We start from the raw sequence: 19,242 nt of genomic DNA on the forward strand, positions 1-19,242 counted from the left end.
TTGGGTGGATGCTAACTCTGGGCCAGAGTGGTATTGTCTGTAACCACCGGGTCTTCTTCCAAAACTTCAGGACTGTGGAGTTACAGGCCCCATGTGAGTTCCAAAGATGGCATGATAAAAGGGACTGCACTTAATGGCAGAATCTCTCAAGGCTGATTAGCAGGAAAGAACCCACTTGACGGACATGATGGTTTTTCTCTCCAACTCCGTGGCAACTGCAAGGCCGGCAGCTGCCAATAAAAATCAGATTTACCACTTCCCCAGCTCCCCAAGAATCCTATGTAGTTGTGAGGTTTGGGCCCCAACATGAGGAGGAAAGAAATAGGTTAGTGTAACGGCCTTCAGGCTGTTAGTATGTAACCTATGCTGCTTGGCAGCCTTTAACATGGCCTTGGGGACCACTCTTTGACCATGAATTAACCTGCTTCATTCTTCTCTTCACTCCTGAGAAGGGCCACGTCCCAAAGGAGATGGGGAAATATTTTGTGACTGCATACAGTTATATAGACCTTCTTGGATGCATGGTTACCTGTTACATTTTCCATGGAAAGGAGAAAACAGTGGTAGCCCTGTCTTAGCCAACTCAGCCTGGTGGCAAACTTTTCCTCATCCATCAGAGTCTCAGCACAAGGATCACCTCCTCAGAAAAGGCAGGCTGATTCTCTCAGGAAGAGTCCACATCCCATATACTTCCATTACAGTGACTACCTTGATGTTTCTTTATAGATTGTTCTCCTCACTAACTGTTAGCTCCAGGAGAACAGTACACATCCTTTAATCATGATCCACCCATGCCTACCACTACTGCAGGCACAGTATTGGTTGGCAGTAAATGTTTCCTAAGTGATGGTGGCCCAGCAGCCAAGTCCTTACATCTCCATGGCCTTTTTCATAAAGGATGCCCAAGTTTCTGAGGCTCACAATTGTCCCCGATTGAGTCTAAGAATGATAAAAAGCAAGCCCACTATGCAAGAGTTTTGAAGAAATAAAACTCTTGCTTTAAATCATTACTAGCTCCTGTCAAGCTCATCAATCTATCCTCTCATTTCAGAGGCATCCATCCTGCTTCTCCTCTCACATTCACCCACAATATGTTTAGAAAGCACCACGCAGTGGGCTGAGCCCAGTGTTAAAGCAGGAAATGATTATACCAAGAGGTGCCAGAAGGAACCGGTTCTCTAAGGTTGCTGAGTGGATTTCAGACCCCCTTATTCATTTACATGGAAAAGCAGAATCTCAGTGTTCTTCCAGAACTTAATTCATCATCTCTCCACCTCCTCCTCACAGCAAGTTTTAGCTGTGTTGATATTTAATACGGACATTTTGGCAAGCCATCCATTCCTTCACTCAACTCATATGTATTGAACAATTACTATGTGCCAAACATTATACTAGATAACAAGAATTCAGCAGGGGTTTCAAGATAGGTATAGTCCTATCTTGTGGCCCAGCAGGAAAGACAGACATTAAACAAATAAATTTCACGATTGTTTCATTAATTATAATAAATGTTACCAAGAAGTTGAGCTAGGTATTGCGAGAAAGTTCAATCAGGGGACTCAACCTAGGGAAGTAAAGTTTTAAGGTAAAAAGTGGAAGATGACAAGATGGCAGAGAGTTACAGAGGGTGGCAGGCGGAAAGGGGAACACTTCTGATGGACCCCAGGTAGGAAGAAGGCTGGCATAGCACAAAGGTATCTCCAAGCCCTATAGAGAGGATCCACTATTGGAATCTCAGTGAAGTTTCTGTGGTGGCAAGGAAGAAAAACCTTTGTAGCTAACCAGTGGGTAGGGGGGAATTGTTGAAAGGAAAATAAGAGAATCTCAAAAATCCAAAATGCAGGAGGAATAACTAGGCTTTGTGGGGATTCAAAAACCAATAAAAGGCAAAGCTCCTTTTTGTGAATACAGATAGCCTCTTCTCTCCTCTTCTCTTCTCTCCCTCTTTTCCTCCCTCTCTCTGTCTCTATCTCCCTCCTTCCCTCTCTCTATCTCTCTACCTCTTTCTCTTCTTTGTCAAGTTTCTTACTCTGCTTTCACCTGGTCCAATATGGCAACCACCCATGAGCCTATATGATCTTATTGTTTAAGCTCCACCACTGACTGCAATCTCAATATCTCTCAGTTAAGTTGTTTGAGAGATTAAACTCCAGTTGATTGTTGGCCACTTAATAGAATTAGTTGATTGACTTTAAGTCAGGTGCCCATGTACTAGACATTTTATTTTTTGCTACTCAGAATTGGCAAACCAATTCATGTTCCAAGTGATCGAGGTAGAGTTCTAGTCCCAGCCACATGGAGGGAGAACATAAACCATGCCTAAGCAATTCGGCACAGCATATTATAATTGGCCATAGAAATTCATTCAGGGTATGTACATTAGTCTGACTTTGGGTGAGAATTGTGAAAGAAAAGACTCTCCCTCTTCTGTGGGCATTACAAAAGGATGTTCACTCTTCCTTTAGATAGTGTGATGTGATATTGTGAAGTGCAGATCTTTAGCAATCTTTTTGTGACATTAAAGGGAGCCAGGCTGAGCATAGAGTAAACCCAGAGAAACCCAAACAAAATTTGGAGGAAAAACTCAGTTGTGGTGATATCATATGTATCCTGATTCCAGCCTTACCTGAAGCTGGATCTACCCCAGGATATTTTCAAACCAATAAATTCCTTCATTGTTTAAGCCAGTTCAAGTTGAATTTTCCTGTCACTTGCAAAAAAATCAAACTGATTTATTTGACTTGCTCCTCATGTGATCATATACGGAATGGGACTGGGGAGGGCAAATTCATGTTTCAAGTGGGAAATGATTCTTTGAGGTGGTAACTGATCCAAAGTATATTCAAGGCACTTGGTCAACTTAGAGATATGAAGAAACAAAGAGCATGGCCAAAGCATGTTGCCATTATAACTGAAAGCATAGGCAAGGAAGGAAAAGAAGAGAGGTCAGTTCTAACACTGAACTGCTTTATCTTCTTTTCTAAAGAATTTTAATCATGTTTTCATTGCTTTATTAACGTTTTCAATTTTTCTTGAAAACAGTAACTATTCTTTTTAGAAATAGCCATGAGCTATGTTTGAAACATCTCAAATGAGCTCCTTTTGAATTATTCATGTGAGAAAATCTCTATAGAGATCCAGAAATAGGATGTCTTTCTGTCTCCATAACTTAAAGACAACTGACTGCATTTTGCTAAAAAGAAGAACTGCTCCAACTGAAACAAGATTTGAAAAATATCACCCCATTTTTCTTTCCACAAATCAAATTTGCTGGAGAAAACTGGGAAAAAATATAACTATAATAAAACACTTGACTCTTTCTTACTATATGTTTATGTATGTGTTTCTTACCTGTTGGAGAATGTAAATAACTAGAATTCAGGCAGCTGTCTACTCAACTAGACTGAACATTTTTCTAGCACAATGCCACAATTTATGGACAAATTTCAATAGTTATCGTAACTCCGGGCTGCAAGACAAAAACTTTCTATGTAAATTAGGTCTCTGTTTACTCCTCTGCTCATACTTTTCTTTTCCTTTACCAGGAACGCAAATTTCCCAAGTTTGTATCCAAAGAAATGGAAAACATGTACATTGAGGAGCTGAAGTCATCTGTCAACCTACTCATGGCCAACTTGGAGAGCATGCCCGTGTCCAAAGGTGGCGAGTTCAAGCTGCAGAAACTCAAACGCAGCCACAATGCTTCCATCATCGACATGGGTGAGGAGAGCGAGAACCAGCTCTCCAAGTCAGATGTCGTGCTGTCTTTCTCCTTGGAGGTAAAAAGCTCTCAACTCTTGAAAGTTTTCTAGCACAGCAAGCAGGACATGGGTGATTAGATGCATCACAATCAGCTTGTTTTCCTCCTTGCACTCCAGGAGCAGTTATTAAAATAACAGCTTGTTAAGCATAGGTCAGCTAATCAGCAAGTGATTCCCATCTCCAGGAGCCCATACTTTTTTAAGGAAATGCAGTCTTAAGAACCACCTACTAAATTTAATCTTGCATTATTTTCCCTGTCTTCAAGCTGTGCTCAAGGATTTTGTAAAGACCTTATGCAATTTAGAAAGTTTACATTTTGGCAACCTGTATTACAGTGATGAGAGAAACAATCTAGCATCGTTTCATGGTGAGTTGCAAATTTTCTTACCCATCATCTCTCCTGTTGGCTATACGGTAGAGAGCCCCTTCTGGTGGGGAAGACTTTTTTAGTTCAGTCTCTTCTTTGTCAGGTGTTTTGCTCTGCCTTCACCTGGTCCATTATGGCAGCCACCATGAGTCTACATGATCTTACCATTTCAGTCCACCACTTGGTGGGAAGAACACAAAGAAAGAACTCATTTAGGCCAGAATTGTGGCAGAAGGCTCAACACGTCAATAAATTTCTCTGTAACTTCTATTCAAGTGTTTGTTTTTATACATATAATCTAAAGAAGGGTTCTGATCTAGCTACATTAGGATTACCTGGAACGCTGGTTTAGTATGCAGATTCCTGTACCACCCAGACCTATTGACTCAAATCATTAGCGGTAGGGATTAAAATGGTGCAGTCACTTTGGAAAATAGTTTGGTGGTTTGTTAAGAAGTTAAACATAAAACTACCATATGTTGCAGCAACTCCACTCTTAGATATCTACCCAAGAAAAATGAAAACACATGTCCTCACAAAGACTTGCTCACAAATGTTTATAGTAACATTATTCATAATAGCCAAAAATGGAGACAATCTAAATGTCTATCAACTGATGAATGGATAGGCAAAATGTGGTACATCCATATGAGAGACTACTATCCAGCAATGAAGTGGAACAGACCACTGACACATGCTTTGATTTACATGAACCTCAAAAACTTTATGCTTCTTGAAAGAAGCCAGACACAAGAGACCACATATTGTTTGATTCCATTTATATGAAATGTACAGAAAAGACAAATATCCAGAAACAGAAAGTAGATTAGCATTGCCTAGGGCAGGGGATAGAAATAGACATGAGGAACCTTGCTGGAGGAGATTAAAATATCCTAAAACTAATTTATGATGATAGTCACACAACATAGTAAATTTACTAAAATCACGGCATTGTACACCTGAAATGGGTTAATTACATGATATGTAAAATATGCCTCAATAAAGTTGTCAGAAAAAAAAAGAATCTCTAGGAGCCATGCAGCCCTGGAAGGTGCATTTTAATGAGCTACCCTGGTACTTCTTACACTAAGTTTGAGAACCATTCATAACTTATTAAAGCTCAAAACCCCACAAGGATTTTAAGATGACTCTAGATGTGGGGAGACCAAGAGAATAGATAAAATTTCTGTAAATTTAATTAGAATTTGTAAAGACTAAATTAATTTTCTAGAACATCATTAAGGCTTGCTGTGAATTAACTGCAGGTAATTTATTTTACTGTGCTCAGTTTGGACTGAGATAGACACATTACAGTGTTTTCAATGTGTATCTTGCAGTTGGAAGAGGCAGTATTTAACTAAATATAGAGCACTTGGTGTGTGAAAAAATCATCAGTGTAATTTCACAGAAACTTCCTTTCTTTCTTTCTTTTTTAATGCTGCCACCTGAGGTACTGAACGCTTTTTCTTAGGTGTCTTTGAATTTGATTATTGCCAATTAGAAGTGGCAATTTATCCCTACTGCCTCATCTTCCTACAGCAAGGGGAAAAAAGTGGTTTATTGATTTTCATGAAGCTTTTAAATCTGTAATTTTCTAATTCTTTATCGGTACTCAATATTATGCAGCTGATTATCTGAAATATAGATGTGGGCGAGTCCCCAGCCATATTCCCATGTGCACATTGATTCAAACAGGCTTTAACTTGTAAGTACAAGTACAGAAAGAAGTGACCTAGGGTTTCCAAATACTTTTTAATTATAACACTAACTTGCACATCATACTAAACCTGCCAGCAAAAATCATTGTGCCTCTATTTGTGAATGTGTTTGGGAAAACATAGGGGGATGGGCAAGAAGACAGAGAAAGAGGACTGTGTCATTTCATCTAAGCAGACTGGGGTTTGAATTTGCAGGTTGGTACAGACATATTTTATGTAATTATAGAATTGCATTACTGGAAGGGACACCAGGAGCAGTTAACGCTGCAAGAGGACCAAGGTCCAGGATGCCCAGGGGCGTGGCCTTAGGCAGGGATAGTGGTCTGATAAAGAGCAACAGGTGTTTGTAGAATGCCATTATGCCTGCTTTGCCATCACTAATTCAGCAAATCCTCACAACAGTCTTTTGAGGAATTTGCAGATACAGAAATAAAGCTTCAGAGAGGTTAAGAAACTTGCAAATGTTACACAGCTAGTGAAGATGCAGATTCAGGATTTGAACTCAGATCATTTAAATTCCAAAATTGTGCTCTTTTTCATGTGCCTCCTGTTTCTTTTCATTTGTGTGGTTCTTCTCAGTGTAAAATTTTTCAATTACATAGATCCTCTCATTTAATCCTCACACAACAGCCTCAGAGAGAGAGAGAGGACACATATATCATTGTCCCCACTTTACAGATGAGGAAACCAAGGCAGAGGAGACTTGAAAGAAAAGTCAAGTGACTTCAAGGTCAAGTCATTTGCCCAACGTCATTTGAGTAGTACAACGGTTCTCAAAGCTCCCGGATTACCACCATCAACATCAGCATTACTGAGGAAGTTGTTAGAAATGAAAAGTTTGGGACCCCACCCCAGACCTACTTATCAGGAACTCAGGGTGGAGTCCAGGAGTCCCTGGTTTAACAAGGCCTCCAGATGATTCTGATTCCCACTAGGTTTGAGAACCACTGGGCTATCCAGCAGCAAAACTGTGACTTGTGAATCCAGGCTCAATGCCAGCCCTGTTGTATTTCCTTGAATCAAGCCCATTACAGAAGTTTACATCAGTTTTTGCACACTCACATCCTTCTCCTTGTGGAATGTCATTACTTCTTTTGGAGTACAATTGAGTGATTATTTTTATATACATTGCTCACTGTAGATCGCAATGTAGATCATTTGTTTCAGAATTTTAAATTATAACTCTGCCCTCCCCTCCCCACCCCCTTGATCTTGTAAGTGACAGGGCATACCACTGAATATGAGAACAGCAGGTGATTGAATGGAGTTTAAGTGTACTGGTGGGAAGTGCCAGGTATTGTAAAATACCAGGTCCATCAAGACATAAGCCTTTTCTCTCAGTCTAGAACAGAGTATATGCAGCTGCAGACATGTTTTTGTTTTGACACAACAATGTTGGCCTGCACAAAGTTTGTGTATTTTATTCCTTGCTTTTTGGATTATTGTCAAAATTTCAAAATCAGATTTCTGACTTTGTTTCTGAACCAGATTTCCATTTTCTGGTAGGAAAAAATTAGAGCATCTGGCAACTCTGGACCAGGGAAAGACAAGGCAACAATGGGCTGCAACTGAATAACAACTGCTCCCTTTAGATGGAGCATGTGCTTTCCAGTTTGCCACAGTCCCCACTACTCCCTATTGCATCTCTGACTCTAATGCTGAATGCTACTTGCCCTTTAACTTAGCGCTTGCTTTATCACTTATCTTATTGTAAAGAGAAAAGTGAATTCATGGAACTATGTCTCTGCCAAGTGCTGAATTAAAAGCTGAACTGTTTTTGAAGAAATAGGAGAAAACCTATTTCTTCATGGAAATGAAAAATGACTCCATGTGTCTAAAGCAGAAAAGAGTAGCCCATTACCTGTCTGGCCCCTATGAGCATCTGAATTAGTGAGCCTTGTCTTTCCATCTGGGAGGCAATAAGCTACACTGTGAAGAATTACATCTTCATGCTAGACTGACCCCAGCGTGACTCGGAGAAACCTGATAGAAGCCATCAGACACGTGTTGGCGTTTTTTGTAACTTCTTCTCATGTCTGTATTTTCCTCTGGGTGATGCTGCCCATGGGCTTTAGCAGTAACCTCTACTGTGTGTGATTCTGTTTCTAGGTGGTGATCATGGAAGTCCAAGGCCTCAAATCTTTGGCTCCAAATCGCATTGTATACTGCACCATGGAGGTGGAAGGAGGAGAGAAACTACAGACTGACCAGGCCGAGGCTTCTAAACCAACGTAAGTTGTGTTTCTCAGTTGATCTTCCAGAAGGTTGTTCTCTCGGCTCCATTTTGGCGAACTCCAAGTTAAAGGTCTGGTTTCCCCAGAATGTTCTAGGAGACATTTACCTTGTTTATTTTTCAAACAAGATGACTTGACTACATTTTTATTTGGCAGCCATAAAAAGGCTTCCTTCAAAGCAGAGAACAGAAGAAAATTAAAGAAACAATCTCCTTTCTGGAAGCTTTATATATTCACATTAGAGAGTCACAACTTCCATCCTTCAATATGGTGTGCAGGAGAGTTTTGTATAAATTTATTACATTTTCTAAATAATATTTGGTTGGCAGTATAAGCAATTTTTTTCAAAATCTTTATGAGCCACAGTTATGAATATATCATCAAAGCAGTATGTTACATTAGACATAATACACTAATTCATTAGGTCAATACATATTTGTCAAATGCTCATTGTGTGTGTACAAGTTACTGTGGCACAGTAGAAAGGAAAATAGTCACTGTTGTAGCCCTACAGAGCTTACAGTTGAGTAGGGGCATCAGAAAAATAATCTCACAGAAACGTAATTACAGATAGTTGTAAATGCTGAGAAGGAAAGAGCACTCTGAGAGGAGATAGTAGGGGGAATTAAGTCAGAGTAGGCCTTCTTTAGGGGTTATAAGACATTTGGACTAATAGTATAAAAGGTGAACAAGGGGCATAGGAGTGGAAAGAGCGTTCCAGACAGAGTCAGCTTGTGCAAAGGCCCTGTAGCAAAGAGAAATTGAAAGAATGCCAGTGGGGCTGCAGTTCAGAGACCAAGATATGCCATCAGTTGCCAGTGAGGCAGGAAGAGGCCACACCGTGAAAGGCCTTGCTAGGCCATGGAGAAGAAAGCATGGGGACACATGGTTAGATGTGTGATTTGAAAAGATCCCTCTGGCTGCAGTGGAGGGGGCAGAGTTGATGCAGGATAGCAGTTAGGATTCTATTGCAGTGTTTCCCAGGAGTGATGATGATTAGTTCATTTAGGTCAATAGACTCTCAGGCCTCAAAGATCCTTGAAAGATCACTGCTGTCTTCCCTCCCTACCCACTGCCTCTCTCTCTTCCTTTTCTATCTCAATTAAGCCAGCCTAGACTAATGAGCATCTTTTTTTATTAGTGTAAATTCATAAGAAAGTCATAAAGAGAATAACTCCTAACAGCAGCTCACTGCCTCTCCTCCCCTAGAGCATTATGAGCTGTTTGGCAGAACATTAATAACTTACCAGGATGTTCAAACAAAGCAGTTCAAAGAAAGCACTGAATGTTTCCTAGACGAGAGAAAATCTGAGGGCATTGTATGCCTTCAAGTGGTTCTTTGTATGAATAGGCAAAGGCCTCAGATGCTCAGAAGCTGGATGAAATTAATGAGTGTATGCAGGAGGAAATGGAAACCAGCGCAACTGGTCACACACCATCCTTCCTCCCTTTGTTTAAACTTAGTTTCAAACTGAAAATGAATGCCATTGATGAAGTCTCAATCTTTCCCCCCACTGGCACCATGGCCTGATCATTATCAATGCTATTATGTTATGGTGGATTACTTATATGTGCTTTTTATTTTTCATTATTGCTATTATTTTTTTAAAGTTTTGCCGTAAGCTAATATCTGTTGCCAGTCATTTTTTTTCTTCTCCCCAAAGCCCCCCAGTACATAGTTGTATATTCTAGTTGTAGGTCCTTCTAGTTCTGGTATGTGGGACGCTCCCTCAGCATGGCTTGATGAGTGGTGCTAGGTCCACACCCAGGATCTGAACCAGTGAAACCCTGGGCCACCTGAGCAAAGTGGGTGAACTTAACCACTCAGCCACGGGGCAGGCACCTATATGTGCTTTTTAAAAATGTGTCACGTAGGTCATGTATTTGGTGTTTCTGCCAACCTTTTTTTTTGGTGAGGATGATTGGCCCTGAGCTAACTTCTTTTTTCCTCTTCCTCTTTTTTTTGAATTTTCCTCTTTTTTTTTTTTTTTTGCTTGAGGAAGATTGTCCCCGAGCTAACATCTGTGCCAGGCTTCCTCTATTTTGTTTGTGGGATGCTACCACAGCATGGCTTGATGAGTGGTGTGTAGGGCCACACCCGGGATCTGAACCCATGAACCCCCGGGCCACTGAAGAGGAACACATGAACCTAACTACTACATCACTGGGCCAGCCCCTCTGCCCACGTTTTAAGATATTGGGCCCGAAATAGTATCACAAGTTGGAGAAGGAGGAAGAAAGCTCTGATTACTCTAACAGGCTGTTGTTTCATATGGGCTATTTTAACTCAAAACATAATTCATATTTTATTGGATTTAAAGGTTTCAGTTGCCAGGGTAAATGATGAACTGATTCCCATGCACTCATGAATGTTTAAAGTAGGGTTTCAGATTACAAATAAATATGAAATGCTTGGGTCTACCTATTGGAAATACTCATATTTCACATATATATTTGCTCCTCTCCATACATGTGCATGATTATGTTCCTATAAATAAACATCACACACTGAAACATTTTGCTTTTCTAGCCAGAAGTATAATTTTTTTATTCCTCTTCAAGTGGGTATTACCAAAACCCCACAGAAGGTTTGTTTCTTTCTTTTTTAATACAGTAAGAATGCAAGTTTCATGACGAGGGTCAAGTCAAATCAGCTGGTAGCGGCTACATAGAGTGCTGTGTTGGGAAGGATTCTGAGGCCAAATCTTCATTAAGAGGGAAATAGTGCCATGATCAACTTGTAATGTCTGCCATGGGAGAGGAATGGGTACAAGTGCCATTATTTGCCATTTCTATAGTATCCCAAAGAGATATATCCAGAGTTGGAAATCTACCAATGATCATATTTCTGTCTCTTTCTTTATCCTTTCTATATAAATTTTCTTAACAACCTCTACTCATCATCCTTCTAAATCTATGATTCTTTTCCCAATTCTCTTCTTTACGTCTTTCTTTGTCATAGTTCTGGTAGTTTTCCTCTGCTTCCAATTTTATCTGGTAGGATGAATGAGCCTGTTGATGCAGGTCCATTTTCTTCCTCTCTTCCTAGTTTGGACTTACTCGGAATCCTCTCCATCATTTTCTTTTCTTTGAAGCTTATATTTCTTCTCCTTTCCTCTCCTCTTCTACTTACAATTTTGCCCATTGCTAATCTCCAGCTGTCATCTTTGCTTGATTTTGATTATCCCAAAAAGTGTCCTTTTTGGGGTTATCTTTCATCTGTCCTGATAACTCCACTTCGTCGTCTGAAAAGATTGGCCATTTTTCTGCCCTGTTCACCTTCTGAATCTTGTCTTTGACTAATCTTACAGCCAGCTGATGCCCATACTTTATTATATATTCTAAAACCAAAATTCCACTCATGCTTATTTTATTTATTATTCATAAATTCTATTGTTGCTGCTACCAAGCATTTCACCCAGTAACTGGAACACTAACATTTTATCCTATCTTGTGTCTACAGGGAATTTAGCTTTTGTCTCTCTTTTTTTTTTGCAAGTACAGTCACAAATTCAGGAGTACATTACATAACCCTGTTTGTCGAAGAGTGTGTTTTCGGAACTTTAATGTGTGGAATACTCTAAGAAAAAGAAAGACAGGGAGAGTGGTACCATGGTCAAGTAAGCTTGGGAAATGGAAGACATTGCATCTCTTTCCAAGTTATTCACAGTATACATTGGCATTTTAAAGGCTTTGATGATTTCTGACAGTAATAAACCTGTTAAGCTTTGTTTATCCATGAGTTTCCTAAAGTTATTTCAACTAACACTTATTAGCGTTCACTGGAAATGCTGATCTACATTATCCAAACCTAGTAATGGAGGTTCCAAGCTCTCCCTCACCTCCTTCATCAATTCCATCACTTGCTTACAACCAGGGTCTTTCCCAGCATGGTACATAATATGGATCAGGTGCGTAATATAGGAATGCCATGTTCATGAGTTAAATATACTTTGTGGTTGGGAAAAGTTGTGTGTGTGTGTGTGAGAGAGAGAGTGTGTGTAGCCCCCACTCATCCTTTATTTTATCAATCTCTTTGGTACCCATTGGTTATTTTCAAGCAGACTATATATCCTTTCAATTCTACTGTCCTCCTCTCCTGGGTTTTTAAGGTGGAAAGCCAGAAGAACATGTGATCAAAAGTTTTCAAGATATATATTTATTAAAAAAATATTACTCTCATTTGCAGCACATTGTTTCTGCCTCTGGTGGAAAACCAATGGGGATGCTGAGGCAGAAGTTACCAAAATCGTGTTTTTAGGCGAGCAATCTCAGACAGGCATGGGAATGAAGAAGGGAAATACTTTGTGGATTCAAGAACCCAGATATATTTTTCCACCTCCTTTGAAATAGAGCAGAAGATTTTTCTTGCCCTGAGGCAGTGATTTTCAAAGGATGGCACTCTTACTTCTGCTGATAACAGAGATCATGTTCGATGTTACCAAGACATAACATCGAATAACATCAAATCATGTAATAAGGAAGTTATTTCTTTTCCATTCATTTTCAGTTCTTCTGATCAAGTCAAGGAGAATGTTTTGATTTGGTTCTAGTAAATTTGCAACACTTCCACAGGCCTCAGTCTCAGAGCCTGCACTTAGAATTTAATAGCATTGTTTAGATCTCATTTAACCAAAACGTTTTCTGTGTACTGGCCTTTGGAATGGTTTAAAAGAAAGCAGAATATCTTTCCTGAATGGTTCCTTTGAAATTTAGATGTAAGTGAATGATATGTAGGGTGGCACTTGTGTTCCCTCGACAAGTGTACATGGAATGTTCTACGTGGGTCCAACCAGAGCTTGGGCTACAGCCGTGAATAACGTGGATCAAGGCTTGGCCTCATGGAGTGTATGTTTTAGTAAAGCACATGGGCCAAGAATAAATGAACAAATAAATATATAAGATAATAGCATGTTGTACTTCGTGTCACCTTCCATTCATGGCTGGTGGTGCTGCCTTGTCTTTTATAGCAGTGACATAAGTCTTCCTTTATTAAAGAAATATATTAACATTTAAAAAGTGAATTAATTTAAATAAAATAGCACAGGTGGTACCTAGATATGATAAAAAAATAATCATGAAAGTATCTTGTGTTGGTATGTGGAAATGGCAAAGATTGGGAAGATGGTATACAAATTACTTTTATTTGGGAAAATTGATGTAAGGAAACCTCACATATTCCCTGAGCAGAAGATAGATTCCAAAATGAGTGGCTTTCTCGGTGGATTCGTACAATGTAAATTACCCTCTAAAGAAAGCATCCCCTGAGGTTTAAATACTGGAGAAATTTAAATAATTTTGCTGAAAAGAAAGGCAGCTTGAGTTAGCAGCCCAGTACTGTGCTAACTAATCTGAAATTCTATTCTTCTGAATTGAAACCAAGGACGCCACTTAACATTTGATTATTTCACAAGTTTATTATTCCCTGACAAGCCATGGGCTTCATGACATATGGATTTCATTATTGTCAGGAATTAGAAAACACAATCAAACTGTTTCCTGCCACTTTCCAAGGGAATAAGAAAATAAAATGCTCTAACTGGTACATCTGGCCGTAGCCCTAGCATTTTTCAATGGCACCTTATCTGATGAGACCACATTAAAGCAAAAACACAAAAACAAAACACGGTGACTTTCTATAACATTTTTCTTCTGTGGAATAATTATTTGTCCTAATGGTACAACTCAGAATGCACCAGGCTTATTATGCCCAAATTATTCATAGAAATGGAGTGGTGTTAAATCGCCCCCACATTAAGTCAGTTACCAAGTCAGAAAAGGAAGTTGTGTCCTCCAATTCCTTGCCTCATGTATCATCTTCTTAATGGTACTTCCTTTCTCAATTTAACTAAGGATGTTTTCTGCGTACTGGCCCCTGGAATGGTTTCAGTGGAAATAGAACATCTTTCCTGAATGCCTCCTTTAAAATTTAGACGTAAGTGAATGATAGGAAGGGTGGGCACTTGCGTTCCCTCAATAAGTGTACGTGGAATGTTCTACTTGGGTCCAACTAGTGCTGGGGCTACAGCCATGACTAACATGGATCAAGCCTTGGCCTCATGGAGCATACATTCTAGTAAAGGATATAGGCAATAAACAAATTAACAAATAAACATATATGATAAATTATATTTTGATTCTGAAAGAAATAAACAGCCTGCGGTAGTAAAAAGTAATGGGGATATAGGGTACTCTAGTGGCCACGGATGCTCAGAGTAGGTAATGTGTGAGTTGATACCTGAAGGATGAGAAGGAACCAGCCATTAGAAGAGCCAGGGAAAGCATTCCAGGCACAGGGAACAGCAAGTGCAAAGGCTTTAAGGTAGGAAGGGGTTTGATGTGTTCTGGAATCAGAAAGGAAAGAAATGTGACTAGAGATTAGACAGTAGCGGGGAGCATGCTACAAGAAGAGTTTAAAGGGCAAGCTAGGACCAGACAACTCAGGACCTTTTGACCACATAAAGGGTTTGAACTTCATTCCAAGAACATGGAGAAGACATTGGAGAATTTTTAAGCCAGGAGAATGTATGATCGAATTTCCATCTTGAAACCTGAAGCATCTTTAAGGACCAGAGTAAACTTTGAATGACAGGTATGTTGGTCAACAAATACTTATGGAGCACATGCTATTTGCCAGGCATTAGTGTTAGAGTGGGGAATAACACAGACGTGACCCTTGATGTGTTGGAACCATGGAAAAAAGCTGACTAGGAAAATCTGAGTGCCTGGGCACAGAGTGACAAATTCTTCAGGAGCCACTATGGCTTTTGAGAACTGCAAAAGCCACAGAAAAATAGAAAAAGGAAGATGCCTCCTGAGAATCAGCTCCTTTCTTGTCTACCTTTCTCAGAACTCCATGCTCAAGGTCACAGTCCACAATCCACACTTACGTAGTACTGAGTGGGAACTTGGTTACCGTTTCTCTGGTTTTTCTTTTCTGAGAAAAAAGGCTTAGCTTCTTTCAGAGTTAATTAAATCATAAATGGTAAAAGCCAACAGTGACCCAGAAATTCAATTTTGCAAGGCTCCCAGAAGATGTGTAGGTTGGGAGGAAGCAAAATTATAATCAGAGTTTGGGATGCTCAGAGATTGTCCTGCCTTCCAGATCAGAAAGCTTGGTCCAGAAGCCACAACTTCTGTTGAAAGCCAGTTTATGTTTGTTTGTGTACTGAAGGGTGAAAGTAGGCTGGCTGGTAAAACAACAAACAGTAGGGTAGATGGTGGAAAGGAATAGGGTGCCCAAGAACAAGCTGTGGAGAAGGAGCTCCAAGTGCTGCACCTAACTCTGTCATAAATTTGCCACCCTGTCTTGTATAGGTCACCAAGATTTCCAACTTCACAATGTCTTGATAAGTGGTATCCAAGACCCTTTCTCCCCCAACAATTCTATAGTTTGTTCACCCAGCTGATCCAGAGAAGAGCCATAATGGCAAAACTTAAGACAGACTTTTCAGGAATTGCAAGTAGCATCAAGTTGGTGGAATTTCTAGAGTTGGTAGGAGTTCCAGAATTGGATAATTGAGTGGCGGCTGGAGTTTGAGAGCTAGACAGTGAGGCTCCATCCAAATACGAGAAATCCATGAAAGTTCTGATTTCAAGAATAGTATGAAGTTGGGTAGGTTTGACACAAGAATGTATTTTTTTAATAGCCCTTTAAGGACTAAGTGACAATAGGTCCATTTTATTTCTGGTTCAGTTCCTCGAATACTTTGCCTGAGCTTACTTGCCAATTATATCTAATGCTGAAGTAATCTGAGAACTGGACTGATTGCCCTTCACTGTTCAGTGGAAATCCAACTCAATACGTTTCTCCCCAGCTGTGAAAAACCACTATACTTGTTATTTAGTGATCAGGGACAAAATAGGAAGGAATGCCATAGAGTTACTTACCTCTGACAATGGATGCAGTCCGGAAACTCTAAATTCTCACTAATAAGAAAACAAGAGAGACTTGGTTTAGATTCACTGATGCATAGAAGCAGTACAGGGTCAAGGACAAAAGCACAGAATCAGAAGCCAGACTACTGGGTCCATATCTCAGCTATGTGAGCTTGGGCAGGTTACCTAACTCTCTGTGCTTCATTTTCTACATTCTTTTGAAAATTAAATGAATTCACATATATAAAATTCTTAAAACAGTGCCTGTCACATGTTAATCATGTTGGCTATTTTTATAGTTTCATTCTTATTTGGAGGGAGAAATTGGGGAAAGAAAGCAACCTGGGTCTAAACAGTAATCACCAACATTGATTCAACACTTTCCGTGGGCCAGGCGCTGTACTAAGTATTTCATAGTAAATGTCTTATTTACTATGTAAATATATACATATGTACAAATTTACTATATACATAGTAAATGCCCTCCCAAAACCCATGAGATAGGTACTGTTGTTATTTCCATTTTACTGATGGAAACACTAAGATTCAGAAAAGTTGAGTGACTTGGTCAAAATTGCACAGATAATAAACAGCTGAGCCAGGAGCCAAACCCAAAGCCTCTACTTTTGACTCATTCTGCTACCGTGTCTTTCTGAAAGAAATCACTCCACTCAAAGAAGGTATTTTAATTAGCATTGACTACTTAGCAAAACTATCTTACAGGGCTCATGTCCTTTCCATAAATTCAGTTATTTTGTGGGTTAAAGCACTGCCCCTATTTGAATGATGATGAACATGCCGTCACACATCAGCACTAGCACAGTGTTCCACCTCAATGTGGATACTCAGCCCAGCAGGCGTGATTCAACCCACGTGCAACACTGTTACGTGCCATACGTGTGAGTCTGCAAAGGTGAGCCAGAGGCGGCCCATGCCCTCGAGGTGCTTACAAAACTCCAGGAGAGCCACTAATGATAGTGATCATCATCCTTCCTCATGGAAATCAATGATAATTGCCCCTACCATTTCTTGAAATCTACTAGGTGTCAGGCAGCGAGCTAGCTGGTACCATGTGACTGAGTCAGACAGACCCAGGTTTAAATCTCAGCAATACCACTCACCAGCTGGATGATCTTGGGCAAGTGGATTCTCTCATTGAGCTCTAGTTTCCTCAAATTTGAAATGGAGACAATAATGCAACCTGCCTCGTGGGGTTGGTGTTGAAAGATGATATGATCCACGTTAGTGGCCGAGTTCAGTGAAAGTCATATCATAACCTCTCAAGAAATATTAATACCTAAAACTCTGCTATAATCTCGTGGAATCCCACAAGGTACTGTTAAGAAGTAGATACCCACTATCTCATTACATGTAAGGAAAAAGAAGCTCAGAGAAGTTAGGAGGCCTGCCCTGAAATCCAACAATGCCTCAAACCCAGGCTCTATGACTCCAACACGTGGAAAGAAAATAGCTGAGTCTGCCAAAGGAGAAAGGGCACTATTGCCAAAGCGCTTTCCAGAGCCAGAGGACAGACCCTCAGGGTGGGCTGTCATCAATTTGAGGATACATGAGCTGGTTCCCAAAGGAGAGAGGAATAGAAAAAGACAGCAGTCCTCCCTGAGTCCTCACCCAGAGTCACAACACACCAAACCATCCCACCCTCTACGGCCTGGGTCTCTGCAAGCCCATCCTTCCAGCTGCTTTCTGGATCAGAGCCTTTGTTCAAGAGAAGCTAGCAGGCTGCCGAGATTATAGTACTTTCTGTGTGTTCCGAAGTGTCTTATTTGTTTTATAGCAAAACCCCCTTGCTGTGATGTAGAGCTCACCTCACTGCAGGGATGCAGATGAATGTGGGGCCTCCAGGGAAGACAGATGCTCTTCTTGGCATGATGCCAGTTGTCAGGGTGTTTGGAAACTTCTGGGGCTCTGGTGCTTAAGCTCTGGAGACCTTCAAATTTCCCTGGGTTCCTTGGTAAGGACTTAAAAGCTTTCGCCCTCCCCCAGAGCTTCTGGGTTGGAGGGTTTGGGGTGGAGCAGCCATTTCAATGGCGTTTAATAGCCAGAACCTGCTTGGAAACGTTTGGTGATTATATGAAAAATAAAGGTTCAGCATAGGCATAAGAGCAAAATCTTTAGGGGGCAGGCAATTCCTAGTTTGCATCCCAATTGCTCCACTGACATTGTTACATTGAGTGAGTTATTAAATCCTTCTGAACCTCAGTTTCTTCATCTATAAAATGAGCTGCTGATGCTTATGTCATAGGCTTGTGGATGAGGATTCAAATTTAATAACATATGCAAAGCACTTGGCACAAACATAAGAGCTGTTATTCTGATCGTTGTAATTATTGTTGCCATCCGTGGAGTCAAGATGAAAAGCAAAACAAGTGGCACAAACCAGGAAAGTCAGGTGGTGTGAACTGAAGAAGCTTAAGATACTTTCTCTCTCAATTAGATGCCTTTTTTAAGTTTCCCTTGGAACGTGTTCCCCCTATGTAGATTCCTTATTTGTACTCAGAAAAATCTGTATATCAGGCTAGTTTTCTTATACTGCCTTACATGTAACAGATGGTCAGTAAATCTTGATTGACTCAGAGCTGAGCCTTGATGACCAAAAGTGAAGGGTTCTGAGAAAAGCTAAGAAGGAGGTGCATGTGATGGGCTTGAAAGCCTCTTTAGAATACTGATGAACGTGCTGATAACTATGGGGGAGATTTCTCCACTCAGATAAATGCTCCACATCCAAAAGAACAGAAAAAGTCTGAAAAATAAAGTAAATCCATGTGTGAGCTCAACTTCATACCAAACCACTGTCACTTTTGAAATAATGAACAAAACACACACACAGACAAAAGAATCGGTAAGTGTATTACAAGTTAAACTAAATCTATGTAAATTTAGGGGTATCTTGAAGTTTAGCAAATAGGCTGTTCCACAATCTAATTAAGGCAGGGTTTTGTAGTTTCAATATTTTTTCTTTGTAGATTTACTAGAGAGATGGAAGGAATAAAAAGGGAGCTCTTTTCTACCATTACTTTACACATTGAATAGTAGAATAGAGTTGTAACATGAGTATTTGAGGACTATTAGGAAAGAGGATTTGGAGGCAGGAATCTTAGCGTCTGACCTCCCAGTTCTGCCCTCCATGTGTTGTCACCTTGTTTTTCCTCTCTACTGCGTCAAATCATGCGAACTATTTCTATTCCAAGAACGTAACTAAGTGATTTTCTGTTGAGTCAAATGTATCAGGACTTGAGACCTAGAAACCGCTTCTCTCTCTTTC

The 19,242-nt window shown here is 40.1% G+C and overlaps 1 protein-coding gene across 1 annotated transcript in view; it reads left to right on the plus strand.

Moving 5' to 3' along the window:
• CADPS (calcium dependent secretion activator) overlaps nt 1-19,242 on the plus strand; it is a 433,248-nt gene that overhangs the window by 194,083 nt on the left and 219,923 nt on the right. Inside the window, exons 5-6 of the mRNA XM_046679760.1 lie at nt 3,546-3,779; nt 7,957-8,078. Of these exons, the coding sequence (XP_046535716.1) occupies nt 3,546-3,779; nt 7,957-8,078 (356 nt within the window). The remainder of the gene's footprint in view (nt 1-3,545; nt 3,780-7,956; nt 8,079-19,242) is intronic.

This window comes from Equus quagga, chromosome 1 (genome assembly GCF_021613505.1).
Source record: "Equus quagga isolate Etosha38 chromosome 1, UCLA_HA_Equagga_1.0, whole genome shotgun sequence".
Taxonomy (NCBI): domain Eukaryota; kingdom Metazoa; phylum Chordata; class Mammalia; order Perissodactyla; family Equidae; genus Equus; species Equus quagga.